General features: G+C 34.8%; 1 protein-coding gene and 1 long non-coding RNA gene across 2 annotated transcripts; both read left to right on the top strand.

The window, feature by feature from the left end:
* The first annotated feature begins 192 nt into the window (after positions 1-192).
* LOC101738842 (coiled-coil domain-containing protein 96) lies at positions 193-16,936 on the top strand. The gene is made up of 10 exons (XM_004925843.5): positions 193-490; positions 5,500-5,683; positions 6,243-6,309; positions 8,896-9,079; positions 9,777-9,900; positions 10,221-10,367; positions 11,618-11,819; positions 13,529-13,704; positions 14,467-14,571; positions 16,553-16,936. The coding sequence occupies exons 2-10, from the start codon at positions 5,669-5,671 to the stop codon at positions 16,721-16,723; spliced, it is 1,191 nt and encodes a 396-aa protein (XP_004925900.1). The 5' UTR covers positions 193-490; positions 5,500-5,668; the 3' UTR covers positions 16,724-16,936.
* A 515-nt stretch (positions 16,937-17,451) lies between these two features.
* LOC134200432 (uncharacterized) lies at positions 17,452-19,844 on the top strand. Its single transcript, XR_009975356.1, has 2 exons — positions 17,452-17,655; positions 17,854-19,844. It is a non-coding gene; the product is annotated as an uncharacterized LOC134200432 (long non-coding RNA).
* The last annotated feature ends 1,897 nt before the right edge of the window (positions 19,845-21,741 follow it).

The following is a 21,741-nucleotide window of genomic DNA, read 5'->3' as shown; positions in this document are numbered from 1 at the left end:
ACTAAAAATAGTACGTTCACTAAGGATCCTAAATCTATTTAAAAGAACAAAATCGATACATTATTAAGATTGATAATATTTTAAGTAATTTAATTCTCGGCCATTTCATTCAGTAATCTAACATATGAATTCTTGACATTTAAAACATAAACGACTCCTTTGATGTTTTGACAAAGATGTCAAATTAAAAAAAAGTAAAATTAATTAATATAATATGCCGGACGATAGATTTTCTAGAAAGGGCAAGAAAGTTCTTCACCGGAACCGGCCGCCGGTCTTTAGCGTTTTACAAGACAAAAAAATGTCGAATAAAATTTTCGACCCGGTTATTTTTGGATACGCATTGTCGAATATCTGGCACTGGCCCAGCACTGAGCTGCGACATTGCCAACGTCAACAGAGGTTAGTGTCCTAAAAAAAACTGTTGAACGCGCGGCCGGCTCTGTGATGAACGGTGGCACACCTCCGTAGGGCTCCAAATAGTTTTCCGGTTAGTAATTTTGTTATTCGTCCCTGAAGTGTCGCCGTAAATTTTACATAGACAGTTTGCTAAGTGCTCCGACTTTACAAATAAAAGTATTAAGTGGCTTTTATTGTTCTAATTATGCAGAAGTTGTCTCGGCCCATGTGAATGTCTAGTTTAGTAAATCCAGTCGCTTATCTCAATTCTATTGTACCACAGCTATCCCACCTTTAAACTGACAAGCAGAACAATGATACCTGTGCGGGCTCACACTAAACCCTGCCTCCGATTAGCATACAAGCTAGATCCAACAAAATCCTTTGTGATGGTTTGAAATTATTAAAAAAAAAAACCGTTTTCCTTGCACATTCTAAAATAATCATGTTTGTTTTATTATGGCTATTTCATTTTATGTACGTAAATATCTTTCACATTTTACACAGACTGAAAAAGAAGAATTTTCAAACATTATGATGTCGTTAAATCAATAAATTTATGATACTGCAGCTGTATCATGATGATTCGATTAAAATTTAAATTAAGCTTACTTTAATTCCATTTTGCTCTAAAACATAAGAATTAAATCATCAAACCGCTATTTCTCGTCTAAAATTTTACATCGTTGTCTTATTATCAACAAGTGGTCAGTCGGTGACTTTTTGATATCAGTAATAATAGGCAGGCTTTATCCGATTTTCGAAGGTATACGAAAGAAGACCCAGTGGCAGAAGTCCAATGCGTTGGTCGGACCAGATACGCTCTACTCTCAACACTTCAGTTCAAGATCCCATTTGCGCAGCTGAAGATAGGCAGGGCTGGTGTAGGATAATATAGGAGAAAGTTATTAAAGAAGACCACAGTCCTTAGCATTGAGTATTATCAACGCAAGGAAGAGGAATCAATATTGATGTTTTTTAAAACCGTCTTTTTTACTGGTGGTAGGACCCTTACTGTTGGTAGGACCTCTTGCGAGAACGCACGGGTAGATACCAGCACTAATCACTACCACCTCCATATTATAGTTAGGTAAGTATTTAGAGATATAAATAGAATATGAAAATAGACCGCTATTATATCATATAAACCTATATCATATCATATAAAGCTATCATATAAATACTCGTACGAGTAAGATGTCTTTTCCATGTATTTACATGAAGTTAATGTTTTACAATACTGCCCAGTTGAAACATACTTGGCTGGCAATAACTTCTACTCGTAAATTCAAATGAATTTCATTTTGAAAATATTTGAATTGAATGTTGAATTTCAGTCATTTTCTCTTTGTTTAGTGTTTTGTTTTCACTACGTTTGTATCTTTTTCATCAATATGGGCATGGAAAAAATACAAGTAATTGTGGAAAACGAGTTTTATTGCGGTAGTAATGCTGCTCAAATGCCTCACAGTATTAATAACGTGTACGGAGTGAGCACTACAAGCGAACACACAACTATTTTTTGTTTGAAATATTCCGATATGTAATAATAATAATAATAATAATAATACACATTTATTCCAAACACAAATTAAGTACAAATGTTTATCTAAAAAATGAACACAGTGGTCGCCCAAAAACTAAGCCTAACGACGAACTGAAGATAGTGGAAACTGACGATAATCAATCTACCGCTGAGTTGTCACAGCTTTCAACGTTAGCATCAAAACCACATTGGTCCATTTGCGTCAAATTAACAAGGTAAAAAAACCTGATAAGTGGATGCCGCATTAACTGGATGATCTCCAGTGCGATGAACCTGTTAAGATGTACCTTGTGTTACTTAACAAATACAAAAAAGAAGGGATTTTGAATCGAACTGTTACTTGCGATGAAAAATGGATTCTTTTTGATAATCTTAATCGGTTAAGCCCTGGTTCAGCTGATAGGCTATGGCCCAAACGAAATTTCGCCCCTAAAAATTTATGTTCACTGCCCGATGGTCAGGTCTGGGTACTGGTATTACTCATTACAGCTTCTTACCAAATGGCACCAGCACTATTGCGAATGTGTACAGTGAGGAACTGAACACAATGATGGAGAAGCTCGTGAATCTCCGGCCAGCCTTGTTCGACCCCGCTGCTCCTATATGACTCAACGACTACAACGCTCGACCTCATATGGCACAACACATGATCTCTAGTCTACAAGAGTTAGGGCTCGAAGTTACGTCATCCACCATACTCAATAGTCCTTGTAACCAATATCAAATACCCGAGAGACAGTATTAAATGCCTTTGAAGAGTTTATTGACTCCCGTAGACCTGACCTTCTTAGAAAAGTGCATTGAAAACTTACCACTGTGCTAGCAAAGTTGTATTTAAGCCATATTTTAATCTTCTTCTTCATCTTATTCTTCTTTTTCTCCACCTTATCCCACTAGGTGGGGTCGACACAGCTAATTCTTCTCTTTTATCAGCCGTCGTCTCAACACTCACTCCTCTCTCTCTTATATCGTTATTCATACACTCCATCCATGTTTTCTTCGGTTGACCTCTCTACGCTTCTCTTCTCTTTAATCTAAAGAAACATATTTTTATACAAAAAAAACATGTGTAGCACTCGAAGACTGCCGCGGTAAATCTATTGCATAGCATTTTTTATGATCTTATGCAATTATAATTAGCAAAAATAATAATTTAATATTAAAACAATAATAAAATAAGACCACGCTATCTTTATAAACATTAACAAAAGCAAAACATTAACTGTCCCCTTCACACTCATAAGCTAGACCGCGCGAGAGAGAGATGGGCAGATTTTTCATGATGCGCATGCAGTGGGACGTCACGCCGCGCGCTTATTCACAAATTCAATTAGGTTTTATTTTCGTTACGGATTTTCTTGATTCGGTCACCATGCTCAAAACCCGCTATAAAGGCTGTGCAATAATTTAAAATACTGCAACTTTCTGTACTAAACGGCAAATTCGTAGGTAAGGAAAGAATATTCAATAAAATTAAAAAAGCATGAATCACGGTCAAAATTTAACTTTTGTCACTCAGAATGGCGTATATATTCTCAACTATATCCCGTAAACCCAAATTTCTTCAGACATTTAAAACCAAAATTTATTTTTCAAGTCCAATTATGAACATTAATGCATATTACAAAATCTCGTTACATTAAACGTAGAAACAAAGCAAACCCATTAGCGGTTTGCTACTCTGTAATCATGAGCTTCGAGAGTCGGTTACCCACGGAACGTTGAAAGGGTAAACATACTAAATACAATAATGTTATGTAGCGTTAGGTAGTAAAGCCACATAAAAAAAAGTAACAATATGTGCAAATGGATATTATTAAGCTATTGCATAGATTTTATCGCGGGCCTTGAGCGCGGCTTGAGAGCGGAATCATGAAATTCCGTAACGTAAAAAACCTTCCACCCCTCACTACGCCTACTATGTAGCTCGCGTTCAACACATTCACACGTTGCGCTAGTATAGTGTTTAAAGTAAGAAGTCTCAACACCGATTTATGTACTATAAAAAGATGTGATATAATTTCGTGGGTAACACAACGATAGCGCGATTCAGCTTTTGCGTCAAGCGCCATCTATCGGTGACAAATGGAATTGTAAAATAGAAAATTATATCACATTACAATGAGTTGGGCGTGCCATTTTCTATCGCTTAGTCGAAGAATTTTATTACTACTTCTATCATTCAGTGATTGGAGTGGCATTAAAAATAAATTAGCTAAACCGTTGATTCTGGGCGAATGAGAGTTAGAACTGCATCAAAAGGCGTGTCTCTATCCCATGTAGCGCCCTCTAGTGAGCGCGCGGTCAAAATGGAATACTCACAATGTAGCAGATTCATTAAAAGTTAGCCCACTGAGTTTCTCGCCGGATCTTATTTTATTGTTGTTTTAATATTAAATTATTATTGTCGATTTATAATTGCGTAAGTTGATAAAAAATGCTATGCAATAGCTTTACCGCAGCAGTCTCCGAGTGTCACACGTCTTTTATTATTTTTTTATTTGTCTATTTTAATCGTGTATTTTTCATTACATACATAAGATCCGATCGGATTTGAAGGCACCTTTGAAAGAGTTTTGTTTTTTGTTTTTAAAAGAGTTAGAGAATGTCAAAATTTATTCGACGAAAAATCTAAATCTAGATTCTGTATGTAAACACGTTATAAATAATTTATATTATATTCTATTTCGTTTCCACGTTGCTTCGATTCCAATAAATTTTCGTTTTTATATAATGAAGAGATGTTTCGAATATTATGTACTGTATTTTTTTCTAAGCAGAATTTATTATTTAGTTGTAAGAAAAAACACATGATCGTAATTATCAAACTTATCTCAAATAGAACGTGATCAAAAATCAAATCTATGATTGATAAGTTTACCTACTCGACATATAAAAATGTAGAGAATCTGACCAACAACAAGAACTAACCTAGGGGCTTAGTTTGTATTTTCTCCCGCTTTTACGAGTCGTACACTTAATTTAAAAAATACTTTTACGGCTTTTCGTCGTCTCTGTAAGCTGTAAATTATTCGAAAGGTCAAAAATAGTAATGAAAACAGTACACGCGAGATTAAACCGCAAAAGAAGTTTTAATTCGGCTTAGTTGTTAAGTCAGTTAATCAAATTGAGAATAAATAATTTAACGTCGCATTTAGTTAGGGTTCGTGCAAAAAAAAACTGTGTCGCTGCGAAACTTCGGTAATTTTATTAAATATTTAGTATGTTTTATTGGCTTAAAACATGGGTGACGAGCAAGAAAACGCGATTATCGTCCCTGCCAAAAGCCGATGCCTAAAATTAGCACAAGTATTTACTCTTCCCCATTTTGGATATCAGCACCAGAATTTTGAAATTTGAAAATGCGTATTCTCATTACGACAAAATCTGTAACAGTAATGACACAGTCTGTAGGTACATCAATCGTCAATATATCAGAGAAAATAATAATATTGTGAAATCAATTCACAAGATCACATGATTTGTTACAATAACAACTGCACGTTTTATTACTTATTACAATGGAATTCAAAACTGGCATGTAATGCTTCCAGAGATCGGTTCCAACCAAGAAGGATCCGATGGTTCGATATCTGTTTACGCGTTGCCATAGCAACGGCAGTCTTCGCATGTCGTTACGGTACGTAGATAATGGAGTAAAATAATTTCGGCTGTAACCCTAAGCAGATCAATAAAAGGAGGCTAAATCAAACGGATCACGCGATGGCTGAGTCTAAGGTACTGTTTTTGTCCCTCTTCAATTTAATTAATGGATTCTACGTGACATGCAAGCGGATTGTTACGTAGGTCGACAACGCGCCCCCGAGCGATCCTTTTTACTACCATTAAATGTCTGGGGAATTTATTACAGCAACACGAATTTAAATTCAGAATGCAGTTGAATTTTTTATGGGCCATCATTAATGTTGCTAGCCTTAGTGTTCCAAACAGGAAATAAAAACTTTACATACTTTATTACATAACATGGACATATTATTATATTATATATCTGTGAATTACTTATCATTATGAGTATATTAATTACTATTACGTTTGAGCTGCGGTAAAGTGCATTAAGAGCCCTTACTAATTCTTTTGAACTTTCTCGGCTATGTACACTACGGAAATAACCCGTTAAACAATATTGTGTGATATTTAACTCATGTAACTATTTAAAACCAGTTGGGTAGTAAGTTCGTGCGATTATGACATCACTAATCGCAAGTTATAAAAACAGTCATTTTATATACAAAAAATTTAAGGAAAATTTTCATTCATTTCCGCTCATTCATTTCAGACGCAGCTGAAAAATTCTAAAACGAATAATGAGAACCCAGAAATTGATATTTCGAACAGTTCTCTTGGTGAGTATCTTCAATATACTCGTAGAACAGTTAGGTATAAAATATGTATCTGTAATTTATATAGCTTCAAAAAGTACATTGTGCTACTGTGTTGATGTTTTTGTTGGACAGTTAAATTTGAGGGGATTGGGTTCTATAGGTTGATGAGAGGCTATTTAAAAACACACTGCTTCATTATAATTATATTGCAGATAGCTTGAACACTTTTATACACCATTATAAAATTATTATCTTTATATTTTTTATAAAACTATTACATGTTTCTCTTGCTGTGTCTAGATGAGAAGTACTGGCTTTTTCTTAGGAGAATACAATCATCTGTTTTTTAAACATTTAAAATAATTCTAATATTCGAAATCTGCAATCATGTGTCAAGTGTTGCCTGCCATTACATTTATATTCAAACTCCAACAGTTTTTAATATAAAAACCAAAACGTCATTTAAATTACGAAGCCCAGGAGTAACCAAATATGGTTCGACCATTTTTTTGTATTGCGTAGATAGTTGAAGAGCCTGTGGGCTATCTGATTTTAAGTATTTATCTGACCTCATAAACATCACAATGAGACGTCAAAGTCTCAATTGTATGACGGCTCTGTCACATGTTAAAGCGGAATCTATGACTGTAAGTAGTGCGGTAGGCAGAGGTAAGATGATTATATCTACTCGTTCAGACTATTTTATAAGTTCATCATAGTTTTACCCCTCCTGGCTGAGCTTTTGCTTGCCCACCTATCCTGGTGAAACTGGAGAGGCCCCTAGGCCACCAGTAATCACTCATAAAAAAAAACAATTATGAAAATTTTCTTCTTACGTTTTATTAGTTTAGTAGCGATAAAATATAAAAATGAATTTCTGTTCGTTAGTCTCGCTAAAACTCGAGAAAGGCTGGACCGATTTGGCTAATTTTGGTCTTGAATTATTTGTGGAAGTCCAGAGAAGGTAGATAAATATGAAAATGCTCGGAATTAAATAAAAATAACAATTTTGTTTTTCTTTTGATGTGTCCCCCGTCGGTCGGATTCCTTTTGTTTGTTTTAAGTTTATTTTATACAAAAGTTTAGGTCTTTTATTTATCGATTGAGACACTACGAAGTCTGCCGGGTCAGTTAGTATGTTGTAAAAAGAAAACAGACTCCTTTCGGACAGAGGTTTTCGTAAAATTAGTATTATAATAATGTTCAAGTGATCTAAGTCACAGAGATTTGTGTTTTTTTTGGTCAACGTATTTCTGGTTCATGTATTCTTTTAATTTCAACTACAAATCAAATGTACCTACGTTTTGTGTATAATACCGATGAACGATAAAGCATTTCTGAGGCAAATTCAAATTAATCTCTATCGTTTGCGACGGGAACCCGAGTGCACTTTGAGATACTTGCAACGGAGTATTTACGTTAATAAACTTGTCGAAAACATTGAGCTCGTTACACCTTAGAAGTTTCAAGGAACCTGGAAACTGATTCAGTCTGACTCTAAAGAAGTTTTGTTAATGAATTCAGTTTGTCGAGTTTGACATGCTCGAAACGTAACTAAGCGGAAATTAGAAATTAATTTTATTATTAATTTTATTTAAATGTAATATTTAAAATTTCACAAAGTGAAATGTTTTTCGAGATATTATTCATGGATTACGAGTAAGGACAAATAATTTTTCCTTTTGTGAAAAAGCATTTGTGTTTTTTGTTGATACAATTATTAATTTAAAGTTAGAAGGGGTACTTTCGTTGTTAAGTAAGACTCGTATAGTTTCCATTCACCCGGTTATCGATCTAGAATAACACCACATTATATCTTACCGTGAGCGTCTTAAAACCCAACCAAGGAATGGACCAGAGAATGAGCAGCAGCGTCCTTTGAGGATTACACCAGAATAGTGCCATCTCCAACATCCAACCTTCATCGGTTGTCGTATTGTAAGTGTGGACGTGTAGATATCACCGTCACGCGTATTTCTATACTAAAGGAGATTCGGTTTCAAGCCGTTAAACAATACAACCTAGACTTCAACCTCATGAGTTGGGTAGTTGTAATAATATTATAATATCAATGGACTCCGATAACCAACCAAACAAATTACAATCATTACAGTACATATTAGCTAAATCGTACAAGTAGTACCTAGATCTAATCTGGATTGCAATCTAAATTGTATATGCACTCAGCAAACCCGTATTAATTAATGTACATAGCTTTGGCAAAATTGATAACAAAATTACTAATTACAAATAAAAATTAAAAATTACAATAAACATAAAATTACGAGTCCCAGAAAAAAAAAACAAAAAAAAAAGTGTGAGCCGTCACGGGACGCCTGGCAGATGTGAAACATCGACATTATTTTGTAAAAGTGGCGACGCGTCGTCACGGCATGCGTCGCCACGCCAGAAATCGGTTTTACGTGCGGCTATAGATGTTTCACATCAAAAAAACAGTATCCACATAAGTAGACAACAATACAACTAACACAAACAATATATTGATAACTAGCCTAGATTTTTCAGATCACACATCTGAAAAATCAAATCCCCTGAGAGTCCAAATCAAGTGAGCCGTGAGATTTACGCAATTTACAAAAAAAACAGATGCCGAACCAGTTGAGGATAATGAGGAAACTGGCAGTGAACAAATCGGACAAAATGTAGCCACAGCAGCTGTAACGATAGATCGAGACGAATACTTGCAAGCTCATAGAGACTTGGCCGTGGAACGCAGTCAGCAACTATTGAAAAACAATATACTGCATCGACGATTGGCTGAGTATTATAAGTATGTTTCTTTCAATATAATTTAATAGTGTTATTAGTATTAGTGTTTTTGTTATTAATATTAGTGTCATTATTATTAATATAAAAATAAAAGATTGGGTCTTCGAGTCAGAAATTTGAATCTAAAATGGAAAGTCAAAATTTCTGCATTTGTTTCATAACAATAATCTAAACGAAATTATTTAGGGAAGTGTAACGATTTCCAGTCCCACGTATTGTTTTGGTCATACTGAATTGATCTTTTGGGGTGCACAGAATATAATCTTTTAACAATTGTAATATAAGAGGAATGTCAAACATAATAAACTAAATCTGTATTTTTTAAGATTGCATCTGCGGTGGCTATAAAATTTCAAACTGAAATATAAAAACCGATGTCTGATTTATTTATCTAGCAGTCACGATTTTGGCTCGGTCTTTCGTACGTTTTGTAATGAAAGAAAACATACCAGCCACGTGAAATTTCAACTGAAGTAAACATTGTTGTATAATGATTTGGCATGGTTTTGTAATCGCTTTTGTCATGGACAGAATATCTAAAGTCTGCTTGCTATTTCCTGATTCACGTAATATGTAGTTTTATAACTTACAAATGATTCTATTTACATGAATAGAATTATTGATTTTGGTAATTATTATTGATGTTTCTCAACCCAATAATATTAAATTAATACGTGAATTTTGATATCTCTGTACAGAAAACGTAAACTGGATCATGTTTTAAAACAACTAGACGGAGCTGCAGATTTGGAGGAAAAGTACCAACAAAAGCTATTTTCGTTTGAAGAACTTAAAGAAAAGTCGGAAAGAGAAATAGCGGATGTAAGGAACAGTATTATGTTATAAATAACTAACAAAACACAGTAACAAGCTTAATGTAAGAATATATTGTCAGACGCGAAGAAATAGTTTTAAACTATAAAATAAATAAAATAATTCAAGTCGCCGCCTATTCCTGCCGTGAAGCAGTAATGCGTTTCGGTTTGAAGGGTGGGGCAGCCGCTGTAGATGTCTATGGGCTCTAGTAACCACTTAACGCCAGGTGGCCTGTGAGCTCGTCCACCCATCTAAGCAATAAAAAAAAAGAAAAAACAGTAGCAATAAATTTAGCATGATAAATTTGTCGTTCAATTTTATTTAAGATCAAAGCAAAAGTCCAAACTGTACAGCTGCAATACGCGGATCGTTTAGAACAAGCCGAAAAAAAATTTGACGAATTGGAGAACTACGAGAAGAATACAGGAACAGGCCTAATTTATTCAAAAAAGGGCAAACCCATTGCTGACAAGGTAATTGTATTTTGGGATTAGCTTGGAAAGGGTCATTTTTTAAATATAAATGTCTCAGTTCATCAAAAACAAACCTGTCGAATTATCAAGCTTAGCGATTATCGACGGCAGCCACAAATTGAGGAACACCGTCTTGTCCATCTCTGTCGCTAATTAATCATGTACTCCGATATGAAGGGTGGGTAAGCTGGTTTTTATAAATAAATTGACACTTCAACCTCATCTCCATAAGTAAGTGATGGTTGACTTAGTAATGTATACACGATAAACATCTGTTGAGTTAACAAAACCATTTATAATATTATTATAGATCTATGTAACATTTAGATCTTTGTATATTAAATTGCAGTTGAAAAAAGTAACAAAACCATATAATAATATGTATCTTAATATCGGTAATGATAATTATTGACAATTTCATTTAGTTCGTAACTTCCGAACTACACGACGTTTACAACATCTACGGTAACTTACAATGAAAACGTTAATTTTTACTAAGAATGATAAGTTAGCCTTTAATTACAATACACTTATACACGAATGGAAAAATTAAATAACGCAATGCTTGCTTAAGTTGTTTGTGCATAGGAAGCATGTAGAGTGCGGAATATTACAGTTGTACGAAGGTCCACCGTAAGCGAATGGCAAATTGATTATAGTATCATTTATATAACACTCCAAAAAAGTATAGTAAGCCGGCCAGCAATAGACAATACCGTAGAAATATTCTATGACCGGAATGGTTGGTAGAGGTGTGGTGGCAGTTCCGTGCTTCAATTTCTACATTGGAACTTCCCATTTTATGAGTCATGTGTCTCACAATGCGACAAATGCATTAATATGTATGTTGTTCGTTCAATTCTATGCCAATGCAGTTATTACTTGACGTCGTATTATGAGCGGTATTCCCGTTTGTTTGAAATACGAAACTTGATGTCTTTATTTTAGTATTCATTTTTATCATAATTACTATCTGACCCGGCAGACTTCGTAGTGCCCTAATCGATAAATAAAAGACCTAAGCATTTGTATAAAATAAACTTAAAACAAACAAAAGGAATCCGTCCGACGGGGGACACCTCAAAGGAAAAACAAAATTGTTATTTTTATTTAATTCCGAGCATTTTCATATTTATCTACCTTTTAAACCTTTTCTGGACTTCCACAAATGATGATGATTAGTAATTTTTCATTAATATATTCAATATCCAAAATTTTCTGGTTGTTAATTTATACGAATTTGTCATCAGACAGTTCAGAGGTTTTTAACGCTTCAAAGACGCAAATGCGAGCAGTCCTCAGCACTATGCCTCCGTTATATTCGTGCGAGAAACGCTGTGGCTGAACTTGAAGCTATAGTAAGAAAACTCGAGATGCTCGGGCCCGGCTTATACGTGGCTCAATACGAACAATTGGACATCGACCATCAAAATTATATGACAAAAATCGAAGGTGATATTTGTTAAGCTAGTATCATAAGTCGGTGCATGTTCTCAGAGGTTGTTTGAAATTGACTTTTATTGATATAGTTACGTGGGATAGTTTTGAAGAAGTTCCCCACTTCGATAAAGCGGCACAACACGAGAATCTTCTCATCGTGGCCACCGGAAACTACATAGCCGATCCTGTGGACCAAATGGTAAACAGTCGACGTCGCCTAAAACACGTGATTTCGGATCCTTCCGATCCACTAACGGTGCTTCTAGGTACCCCAAGCACCGATCATCGTTCTCGTCGAACCCGTTGCTTGTGACGAAGAGCTCGACGAGTAAATTAACCCACAGACACAGCCCACTGCGTTTCCGATCCGGTGGTAGATTCTACGAAGCACGGCTCTTGTTAGGGTTCGTGTTTTTTTTTTTTTTTTTTTTTTTTTTTTTTTCCACAGGAGAAAATCGCCGGATCCCCACCCGCGCGGCAGGTGGGGTATGTGGGAGTTGAACCTCACTAAAAACTCCTGCCGCTCACAACCGGCGCCCTACCTCGGACCGGGCCGGAGCCCAGTCGGGGCTATTGAAACGGCGGGACAGGGTTGACGCAGAGCACATTACATCCATCCCACCGTCCCACGGACGCCGGACCGGTGGCCGCCAGCGAAACGACCACCGGTTCCCTCGTTCAGCGGGCCGAGAGCCCGCTTTGATGGCGCCGCGTTACACCTTCCCCCAGAGCGGTCGGGGGAACGCGGTCTACCATCACCCGGCTTCCTATTGCGGGTGAGCGTGCAGAGCACGCCACCCCTCGTCTGGGTCCCTCCCCGCACAAAACGGGTGGGACCCCTAGCTCTTAGGGGGCCAGGTCACGGATACGACCCCGGTCCCGACCCCCTGCTCGGCGGCGGCGGGTTTCTGCGTAGTGAGGAGAGCTTTCCCTCACTCGCCCCGCCGCCTCCTTCTGCGAGATGGTGCACTCGCAGAAGTCGAGCATAGCCTTCCATGACTCATCGCTGCCAAGCATCGACGCCACGACGCCAGGCAGCGACAAGTCAGGTCCTATCTTTGCGACCAGGACACGGCGCTGCACCTCCCAAGCGGGGCAGACAGCGAGCGTATGCTCCGCCGTGTCCAGGTCGTGTCCACAATGGTGACACCTCGTCGTCGGCTCAGCCCCTATCCGGCGCAGGTACTTCTAGGGTTCGTGTTAGCAACATCTTCAGGTTTGAGCCCCGTGACCTCACCTAGTAGTAAGGGTTACGCTGATATGGTATCTTTAGACCATCAGCTTAGGTAGAAAAAAAAAGAAGGAAGTTCCTGTAAAGTTTGATTCTTCAAGCTTTACCGTTGCAGCTTCTGTTTATACCAGCGAAATGGGTAATCTGTAGATTTGTGTTATTTTAATAATAATGCTGAAATATAATAAAAATTGTAATTGTAACCTTAAATGTGTATGCTAGTATAGGAATTCAATTCATACAGATTTATCTGCATTTTACTACTTTAACCACAAATTTAACAAGAAAATAAAACGATTCAGAACGAAATTTCATATGAATATGAAAATAAAATAGCTTATTTCTTCTCATTTAGTTTAGTAAGAACTTCATGCTTTTGGAAAGTAATAAGACCGAAAGCCATAAATTTTAGCGGGATAAATTTGGAATTTTCAACCATGCAAGATTAAAGTTAAAATTTAAAATTCACGAATGGATCATTGAATTTCAGAAAGAGAAGACGAACTCATAAGGAATCGGAGTAAATGCACTGAGCATAATCAGATTTTAGCTCATATTAGAGAGAAAATGCATCACACGGATGACGTTATCGATTTTGCAGAATGCGATCTCGGCGATGCTGAAATTGAATTTTTACGCGCCAGAGAAGATCTTGGTCAGGTCAAAGTAAGACTGCTGACCGGTATAAAATATTTAAATATAAAATAGTTGTTAGAATATACGAGTATATTATATTACTAGCTGTGCCCGTCCGCTTCGCTGGTAATTTAAAATTAACATTATTGTTTTTTACCCCCACAAAGATTCTCATCATTAACGCCCCCGCAACTGGTTTAGTGAGTCTAACACTCATATAAATATTAGCCTATCCATTGAGTATATGTATTTTCTACATGGTTACCAAGTTTCAAGTCAATCGAATGTATGGTTCAGTAGTTATAACGGAACATCCGTAAAAACCACTGTAGATTTATATATTAGTATAGATACAAAATGGAAGAAACCATAATGTTCATTAAACGAATTTTAATGATGATGATGAATTTTATATTTGCAATTGGGCTGGGTGCTCGAATAGCTTAAAATATTAACTACGTTAAAAAAATAGTAATGCAAGGATTGGAAAATGGATGAATTAATATGGTATATTCGTATAATGCTCAGGAATTATTCCTACAGCTATTTGTCTAGATTTACTAATCGCGTTTCATTTTCATCGTCTTTTATCATCATCATTTTCATATATTTTTTACTTGTAGGGAGTTAAAATAAGGAGTTATTTGTTTAATTTTTGGCATTTTTGTGGTTTTAATCAGTCTTAAATTAAAATACAGCTTTTGTGTACATCAGAAATGAATATAAGTCACAATGAATTTAGATTGAGGTACAAAATACGACTATTTACTTTAAACTCTTTTTCAATATCAGAATAGACGCGATAAAATACGATGGTCTCTAGAAGCGGAGAGATTGAAAGCAGGCTTACTGACGAGAAAAGATCTTTTGAGAGATTACCAGGACGCGACAGATCAGGTGAGACAAATACTTTAATTCTATCAATGATTTTAAAAGGCTGAAATCGTGAACAGAAAAAATAAAAACGATATCTTTTTATTATACCTATTATTTTTGTAACCCAGTACATTCCTAATGTAGAGGTGAGATTAAACAGTAAATTTTTTAAGCGAATTTGTGCTTGAAACGTGTTCAAAAGAAAAACAACGTCTAGATAAAATTAATCAAACACGCGGAATTAATTTATTTGCCTAAGTAGCGATGCTAAGATGGTATGAAAAAATTAAATTTTGAATGGGTACCGTGTTTCTGGTTAATGTATCAGAGAGTCAGTAACGCCTTCTAGTTTAAGTTCAAGTCAGGTCAAGCTTAAGTCAGGATATATGTTATCAAAAAATCTATGGGACTTATAATTCATATCTGGAGATGCGTGGTGCCACCTTCCAAAATATATCGAATATGTAGCCTTTAGATTTAATTTACGTTTAAATTCAGATAGATATTGAGTTTGTCCGCTATGTCCCTTACCAAAATACTTCGTTATAAATGTTTTACTAAATTGAAGGTAAAAATTAACATCTCTCTAATTTATTACTTACTTAATGAAAATATTTATTCGTACATACGTATCCACAAAACGGTTCACTACCTCTTTGTATGTCTAGCGATTTATTTAATAGCTGTTTACTAGGTTAATTACAATTAAAATAATATATAAATAGTGTTTTTTTTTTAAATACAAAAACAAAATCTCAGTGTAAAAAAAACCGACTTGGACTATTTAAAATGAGTCTCATAATATCATCCATGTTGTCGAATTAAATATTAATTATTCAGGATAACTCGAAAAGTACTAGTCGCTTCTTGTACAATTTAAATGAGACCACATAATAAGCACCTATTTCTAAATACGGAATCCTTAAAATTGGTACATTTAAAAAACATATTATATATAAAAAATATGTACATAAAAAGACGTATTGAGAATTTTTTTTTAAGGCGGCTAAAAAGAAAATGCTCTAATATTATAGTATATAAAGTTTGGTTATTAAGCTATGAATTGTTTGGGTGTGTTTCGTTCACTTGGCGTACATTTTTAAACTGTAAAGCTCCTATCTGTTTTTAATACACATTACACTGTTAAGGTTATTGCCATAGTTTTGTTAGGCGTTGAATACGTATTGTTTTTTTTATTAATCTGAATATGTTCTCACTACCTTAAATCGTATTCCTGTTTACTGGCATTAATGATGAAAAAAAAACTATCTATACCCCTGAAGACTATGCAAAATTTTATCTTGATCGTTTGTGGAGTTTTTTTTTTGTTATAAACAAATCACGCACGGTCGTCCAACCTCAAATTAGAATTCCCTGTGTTATTGGTACCAGAGACTGAATTACATACTTAAAAACGTTTAAATATATATATATACCTACAGATAATAAACACCCAGACAAAGAGCAAATAAGCCGGTTCATCACACGTATGTTGTCGACGTCGCCCAAAACACGTCATTACGGATCCTCCCGATCCACTAACGGTGTTTTTAGGCACCACAAGCACCGGTAACCGTCCCCGTCAAACCCGTCGCTGGCGACGGGTTCGGCGAGCGAATTAATCCATAGACACAGCCTACTGAGTTTCTCGCCATATCTTCTCAGTGGGTCGTGTTTCCGATCCAGTGGTAGATTCTGCGAAGCACTGCTCTTGCTAGGGCCAGTGTTAGCAACACTTCCAGTTTGAGCCCCGTGAGCTCACCTACATCAGCATGTTTCTCCAATGTAGGAATAGAATCCACGAACCTCGGCGCTAACTAGTGCACAATCGAGTCAGTTGATATTTCACGTATCAAGGACACACGTGACGAACTTTATAGTCGAATTAATAAACTGATGCCTGAAAAATCTATTTGAAATAGTTTGAAACTTAATTATTTATACGTTTTGAACTGGGTCGACGAACACTCTCAGTGAAAATATATTCTTAAAACTGTTTTAGGTGCTGCAATTGAAACAGCAAAAAGCGAACCTTGAAACCTTAATAGCTGACACGAATAAAGAATTGAGAAAAGCTCGTAGTCGAATTCGCATTCAGCATTCGTCTGTTACGGATATATCCAGATTAAAGCGCATGGATAAGCAACCGGACATAAATAACAAAACAATTTAGAAAGAGGCAATACAGGAACTTAATTACTAGTAAATTAAAGCTACAGTTCAACTTCAAGCTACTACTTATTCTTGCTTCGGTTTCCTCAATACTGAGGGTCGTGACCACCTCCTCGCAACAAGAGTTTATTACGGACCATTCCACGCCATTTGCCTTTATCTGCCGCCGAGTGTAGAGCATCAGTCAGGTCAGTCCAACGTGTCGGGCCTCTACCTCGTGGTCTTCTTCCGTTCACCTTGCCAGTCACCATTAGCTTCCCCAAGCTGCCGTGATCCTTTCTTGCAATGTGGCCAAAGTATTCTAGAACTCTACGAGGCAGATGGTAGAAAGCTTCGTCTTTATCTGGAGTTCTTGGAGGATCGACATACACTATATAATTAACTCCGGTAATCACTTAAGATTGTCACTTAAGATCAGGAAGACTGCAAGCTTTTCCACTGACCTAAAGAAAATATACAGATCCGATAGTAAACTAACATAAAGTTAATAAATAGTATGTAATGTAATGACTTTTTATCTACGTGGATGATATTCACGTTGTGATGTCTATGGCTTCCGGCTACAGCTTAACACCAGATGGACCGTAAGCTTGCTTACTTCGTCTATGATGTAAATAGGAAAATCAATAATTAATTATACACCAAAATCTTATAATAATCGCAACGTGCGTGCGTGATAATATTATGTAGCGAATGGTTATGTATGTGTGTTCAGTCTATGCCTATCTTCGATCAATAATACTACTAGATTCGCGATTAGCGCTTCAAAAGCGGCCCGAAAAATAAGACCACAAATAAATTTGTGGTCTTATTTCAAATTAGTATGGTCCAATCATAGCCAACACTAAGACGTCAAAACGCTGCAATGCGCGTTCAAAAACTGAGTAAAAAACCACCGTAACACCAAGGTTTTGGAAGGAATATCTTTTTTTGGTAAATTTATATTATTAAGTGTTTTTCATAAAATAATAAACACAATTATATTGTAAATAAAACACAATTTACGAATATTGTAATTGTTTGGCCAATGTTTGCAACAAGGCACCAACTATTGTAACAAACATCACCTATTCTTGGACAGGGAATGCATAGAGTAGTTTTGTTATTTTATAATGTTATTTTTGTTTGTAGATTTCCTAGTAGCCCCTTGTCGCTGTGCACAATGGATATGTATTGTCGCGAAAGAAAGAGGAGAAGAAATATAGAACTCTTTTAAAAATTCTAGAATTGTTCAATGGTGGTGGCAAATCAATGCAAAAAAGTATTAAAAAAACTTTATATGTATGTGTAAATATTTTAAGCGTATATGCTGAAAAGGATTTGTTTTCTGGGGGAAACGAACACAGCCATAAAATAAGCCTAAATTAAACTGATTATAGAAAAATTCATTGATTTATATTTGTAAAAAAGAAACCGCTCATATAAAAATGACTTCTAAAAGACAGCTTTATAACAAACTGAATCTGTTTAAAGGTAATTAAACCTACATTATTGAAGTGAAACTTCTTTATCGGCGTTGGAAAAAAATTTACCGTCACATTTTTCGGTTACGCGTCACATTTTTCCGTTACGCGCCATCTTTTTCTTCACCATTCATTGTTGCCGTACACAAGTGAAGGTGCCTCTTTACTCGGTAACAATAATTATAAAATACCGATGATTTTAAGTGGAGATTTTAATGTAAATTTTGCATCGGAAAATTCTTTGAAGCTAGTTGAATTTCTGAAAGATAAATTGAATTTATCCATGAAAAACAGTCCTCAAACGTCAACAACAAGATCTGGCACTACAATTGATGGAGTTTTTACTCGGTCACTAAATTTCGTGGAATGTAAACCATATATTTCATATTTCAGTTACCATAAGCCATTAATTACAAAAATATATAATGACAATGACAATGATAGTAATAATTCTATTACAATTAATGAAATGCTGTAATAATCTTAGTAGCAAAAAGGTAAAGTGAAATAATTGTATTATTTGTATTCATGTCTATGATAATAAAATCCTTTTGTTTAAACTTTATCTAATTTAACTTTATTTAACCAATTTCTAGAAAGTTGCATGTAGATCATTTTTCGAAAAATAAGGCCATAAACAAGTTTCACTTCTTACGTGTGTACACTAGTACACGCACACATTTTTGTTTTAATTACTTCTGTATAAAGAATACGTGGAAAACATGTTTCGTGTTTCCTTTCATATTTTTTTTACTTTATTCAATTTTATTTTTTATCACCTATTTGTTGTAATAGCGGCAATGTAAAATATTATCTACAACTTTTTTGAATCGGTCAAAAATAGTTGCGACCATACAAAACAAACCTAAAACAAATATGTATATTCTGCAACTCTATGTCTTTCAATACTTACTGTGTTCTGAGCATTGAAATGTAATACCAAGAACTACATCTTGTTCCACAATACAATAAGCACGAAATTTTAAACAAATATTTTTAACCTTATAAATTAGGCTTTAAGTATCATTTTAGAATAAATATTTTTGTACTGATGACTTTTTATGTTCAAGTGACATTTTAAATTTATTCCATAATATTCTTTTTCTGACGAAAGGACCTAAATACATATATTTTGCAATGGTAATTAAACTTTATGTTTAAGTATTAAGGTTTATAATAAACTGAAGTCGTTAATATTATTAAACTTTTTTCTAAGAAATGAAGATGTTTTCGTGTCTGCAAACGTGGCCACTGGAGCGTCTTATTTTTGTTCCTGATCCGTAATCTAGTACTATTATTGATCGAAGATGCCTATCTCCTTGTTTGGAAGTTGGCCTTGCGGTATAAAATTATATAACTATTCGATTTCCTCTTTCATAAAGTTTTTATTTGCAAAATAATTTGTAACGTTGACAGAACCACAAGAATTTCGTCAGACCGCGAACATAAAATTGCTTATATACAGTTTGTTGTTTATTATTCTTATCGATGTTGGTTGAATAGTGAATTTATTATAATCTAGTTTATTTGTTATAAAAAAACTTATATACGTAATCATTGTGATTTTAATAATTGTATTTTAGCTGCAATATATTTTGATGTGCTATCAATAAATCTGTGTCAGAAATTTGTTATAAATATACTGTTGTTCTATGTTTATTTCGCTTTCCTACTCTATTATATAATTTTAAGGTGGAACTATTGAATCAAAGAAGCGTAGGGAGAACTACGATAAACAAATCTATTAGGACTGGACAATTTTATTGAAAAATTGTTAAAAAATAAAAGGGCATTTTTTTTTTTTTTTGATAGAGTTCACGGGCAATAGACCTCAAGTCCTAAGCTGGGTATAAGCATTAATGTTATGGTGGGTCTATAGACTTCGGTATCCCGTTAACACTAAGTGAGATGGGAGCTTTTTCATTTATCTAAACAATAAAATAAATAAAAAATCTGGGCCATTTATTTACTCGTCTGGCTACAACGGCAATAAAAACAAATTGATAACAAAACTTATGCTAAACATAGTGAATGTAGTTGGCATATTTGTGAAACGCTTGTAACTGATAACACTTGTACGCACACACTCAGTTCGATTGTGTTTGTATATACATATTATTATGTATACATCAGATAAGTAACTGGTTTCTGGTGACTTTCAACGCGGCAGACTGAAAAACGAACAGAATATGATTTTGATATTCTATTTCTCTGAAAATTGTAGATACAGACGTACGTAAAATTATTGATGATTTACCCCAATCTGTGATCTGCATAGTGCGTACAAAAGGCATAATATAGAATCGAAAAAAATAGATCTTTTAGTTGGCTATTTATGTATCTTCTCAATAAGAGCCCAATAAAAATTACCAGCAATTTGTAGATTTATGAAATCAGTCTGAGAACTTTTGTGCGATAGGCCGTGATTTAACTTTCAATTCTCTACTGGTAGTTCCTCGGAAGACCTTTTCATTTATTCATTCACTTCTGGCATCACTGTATTTGTAGTGTAGTTCTACAAGTCTTCTTTTAAAACAATACAAATATTTATCAATAACTGCTGAAATTGATTCACCGGGTTTTCTCAGGATTGTCCATTTTTAATACGCTTTTATTAGCTTCAGACCTATGTATGTTTGTAACGGAATCTTTGAACATGATTTTGATCCCCTTCAAAACGTCGGATTAACTCGAAATTTGGTATACTTATTATGGACCAATGACAATCCAATATTTAAAAAAAGCGTTTGGTGCATGATATCAGCAGCCACGATTTTTTACAATAAAATTATTTTTTCTTACACTATTTTTAATTCAAATTTATTAAAATTTATTTTCTATTCTTTAGTTGGATTTTCTATAAAAGCGTACTTTGTTAGTTTTTTTAAACTATTATTTATTCAATTGGCAGAAATTACTTTGACATTCAGTAAACATGTTACATCCAGTTTGAATTACAAGTAAACATGTTACATCTAGTTTGAAATAATTTGTATTAATACTTCCGTACCAATATTTTAAGCCTTGAATGATCCGTAAATATAAACTAAACGTTTGGACTCAAAATGGTTTTAGTAAAGTATTTGTACTGGTGGCATGTTGGTGATTTTGTGTGACGGCATACCATAATCCTGTTTTTTTTTATTTGAAGCATTCAGCTTTGAGGAGTGGGATGACCGTAAATTACAAATGAAACTCCCACCCCATATCTATGAGGGGGTGTTGTATTGCGCTTTTGTGATTTTCCGGCTATCACTTAACACAAGAAATCCTGTAGGATGGCGTAAAAAAATAATTTGATTGCTTAAGAAATTAAGGCGGTGTACCAAATATTACATTTAACATTGTTTTTTTTCTTCATTTGAATTAATAAAATTATTTTTCTCTCATGTTCTAAACGATTTTGCTGCTAACCGATTTAAATTTATTAGTTTGCGTATCTCAGTAGGTCTTCAATCTATTATTTTATTGGTTGACATGACGTAAATATCATGGATAGTAATTGACCTCAGTTGGCAATTGATAATTTTGTTATCATGACTAACTAGTCTTTGTG

Source organism: Bombyx mori, chromosome 17, assembly GCF_030269925.1.
Source record: "Bombyx mori chromosome 17, ASM3026992v2".
In the NCBI taxonomy this organism is placed as follows: Eukaryota; Metazoa; Arthropoda; class Insecta; order Lepidoptera; family Bombycidae; genus Bombyx; species Bombyx mori.
This window is presented reverse-complemented; position numbering and strand designations above follow the sequence as displayed.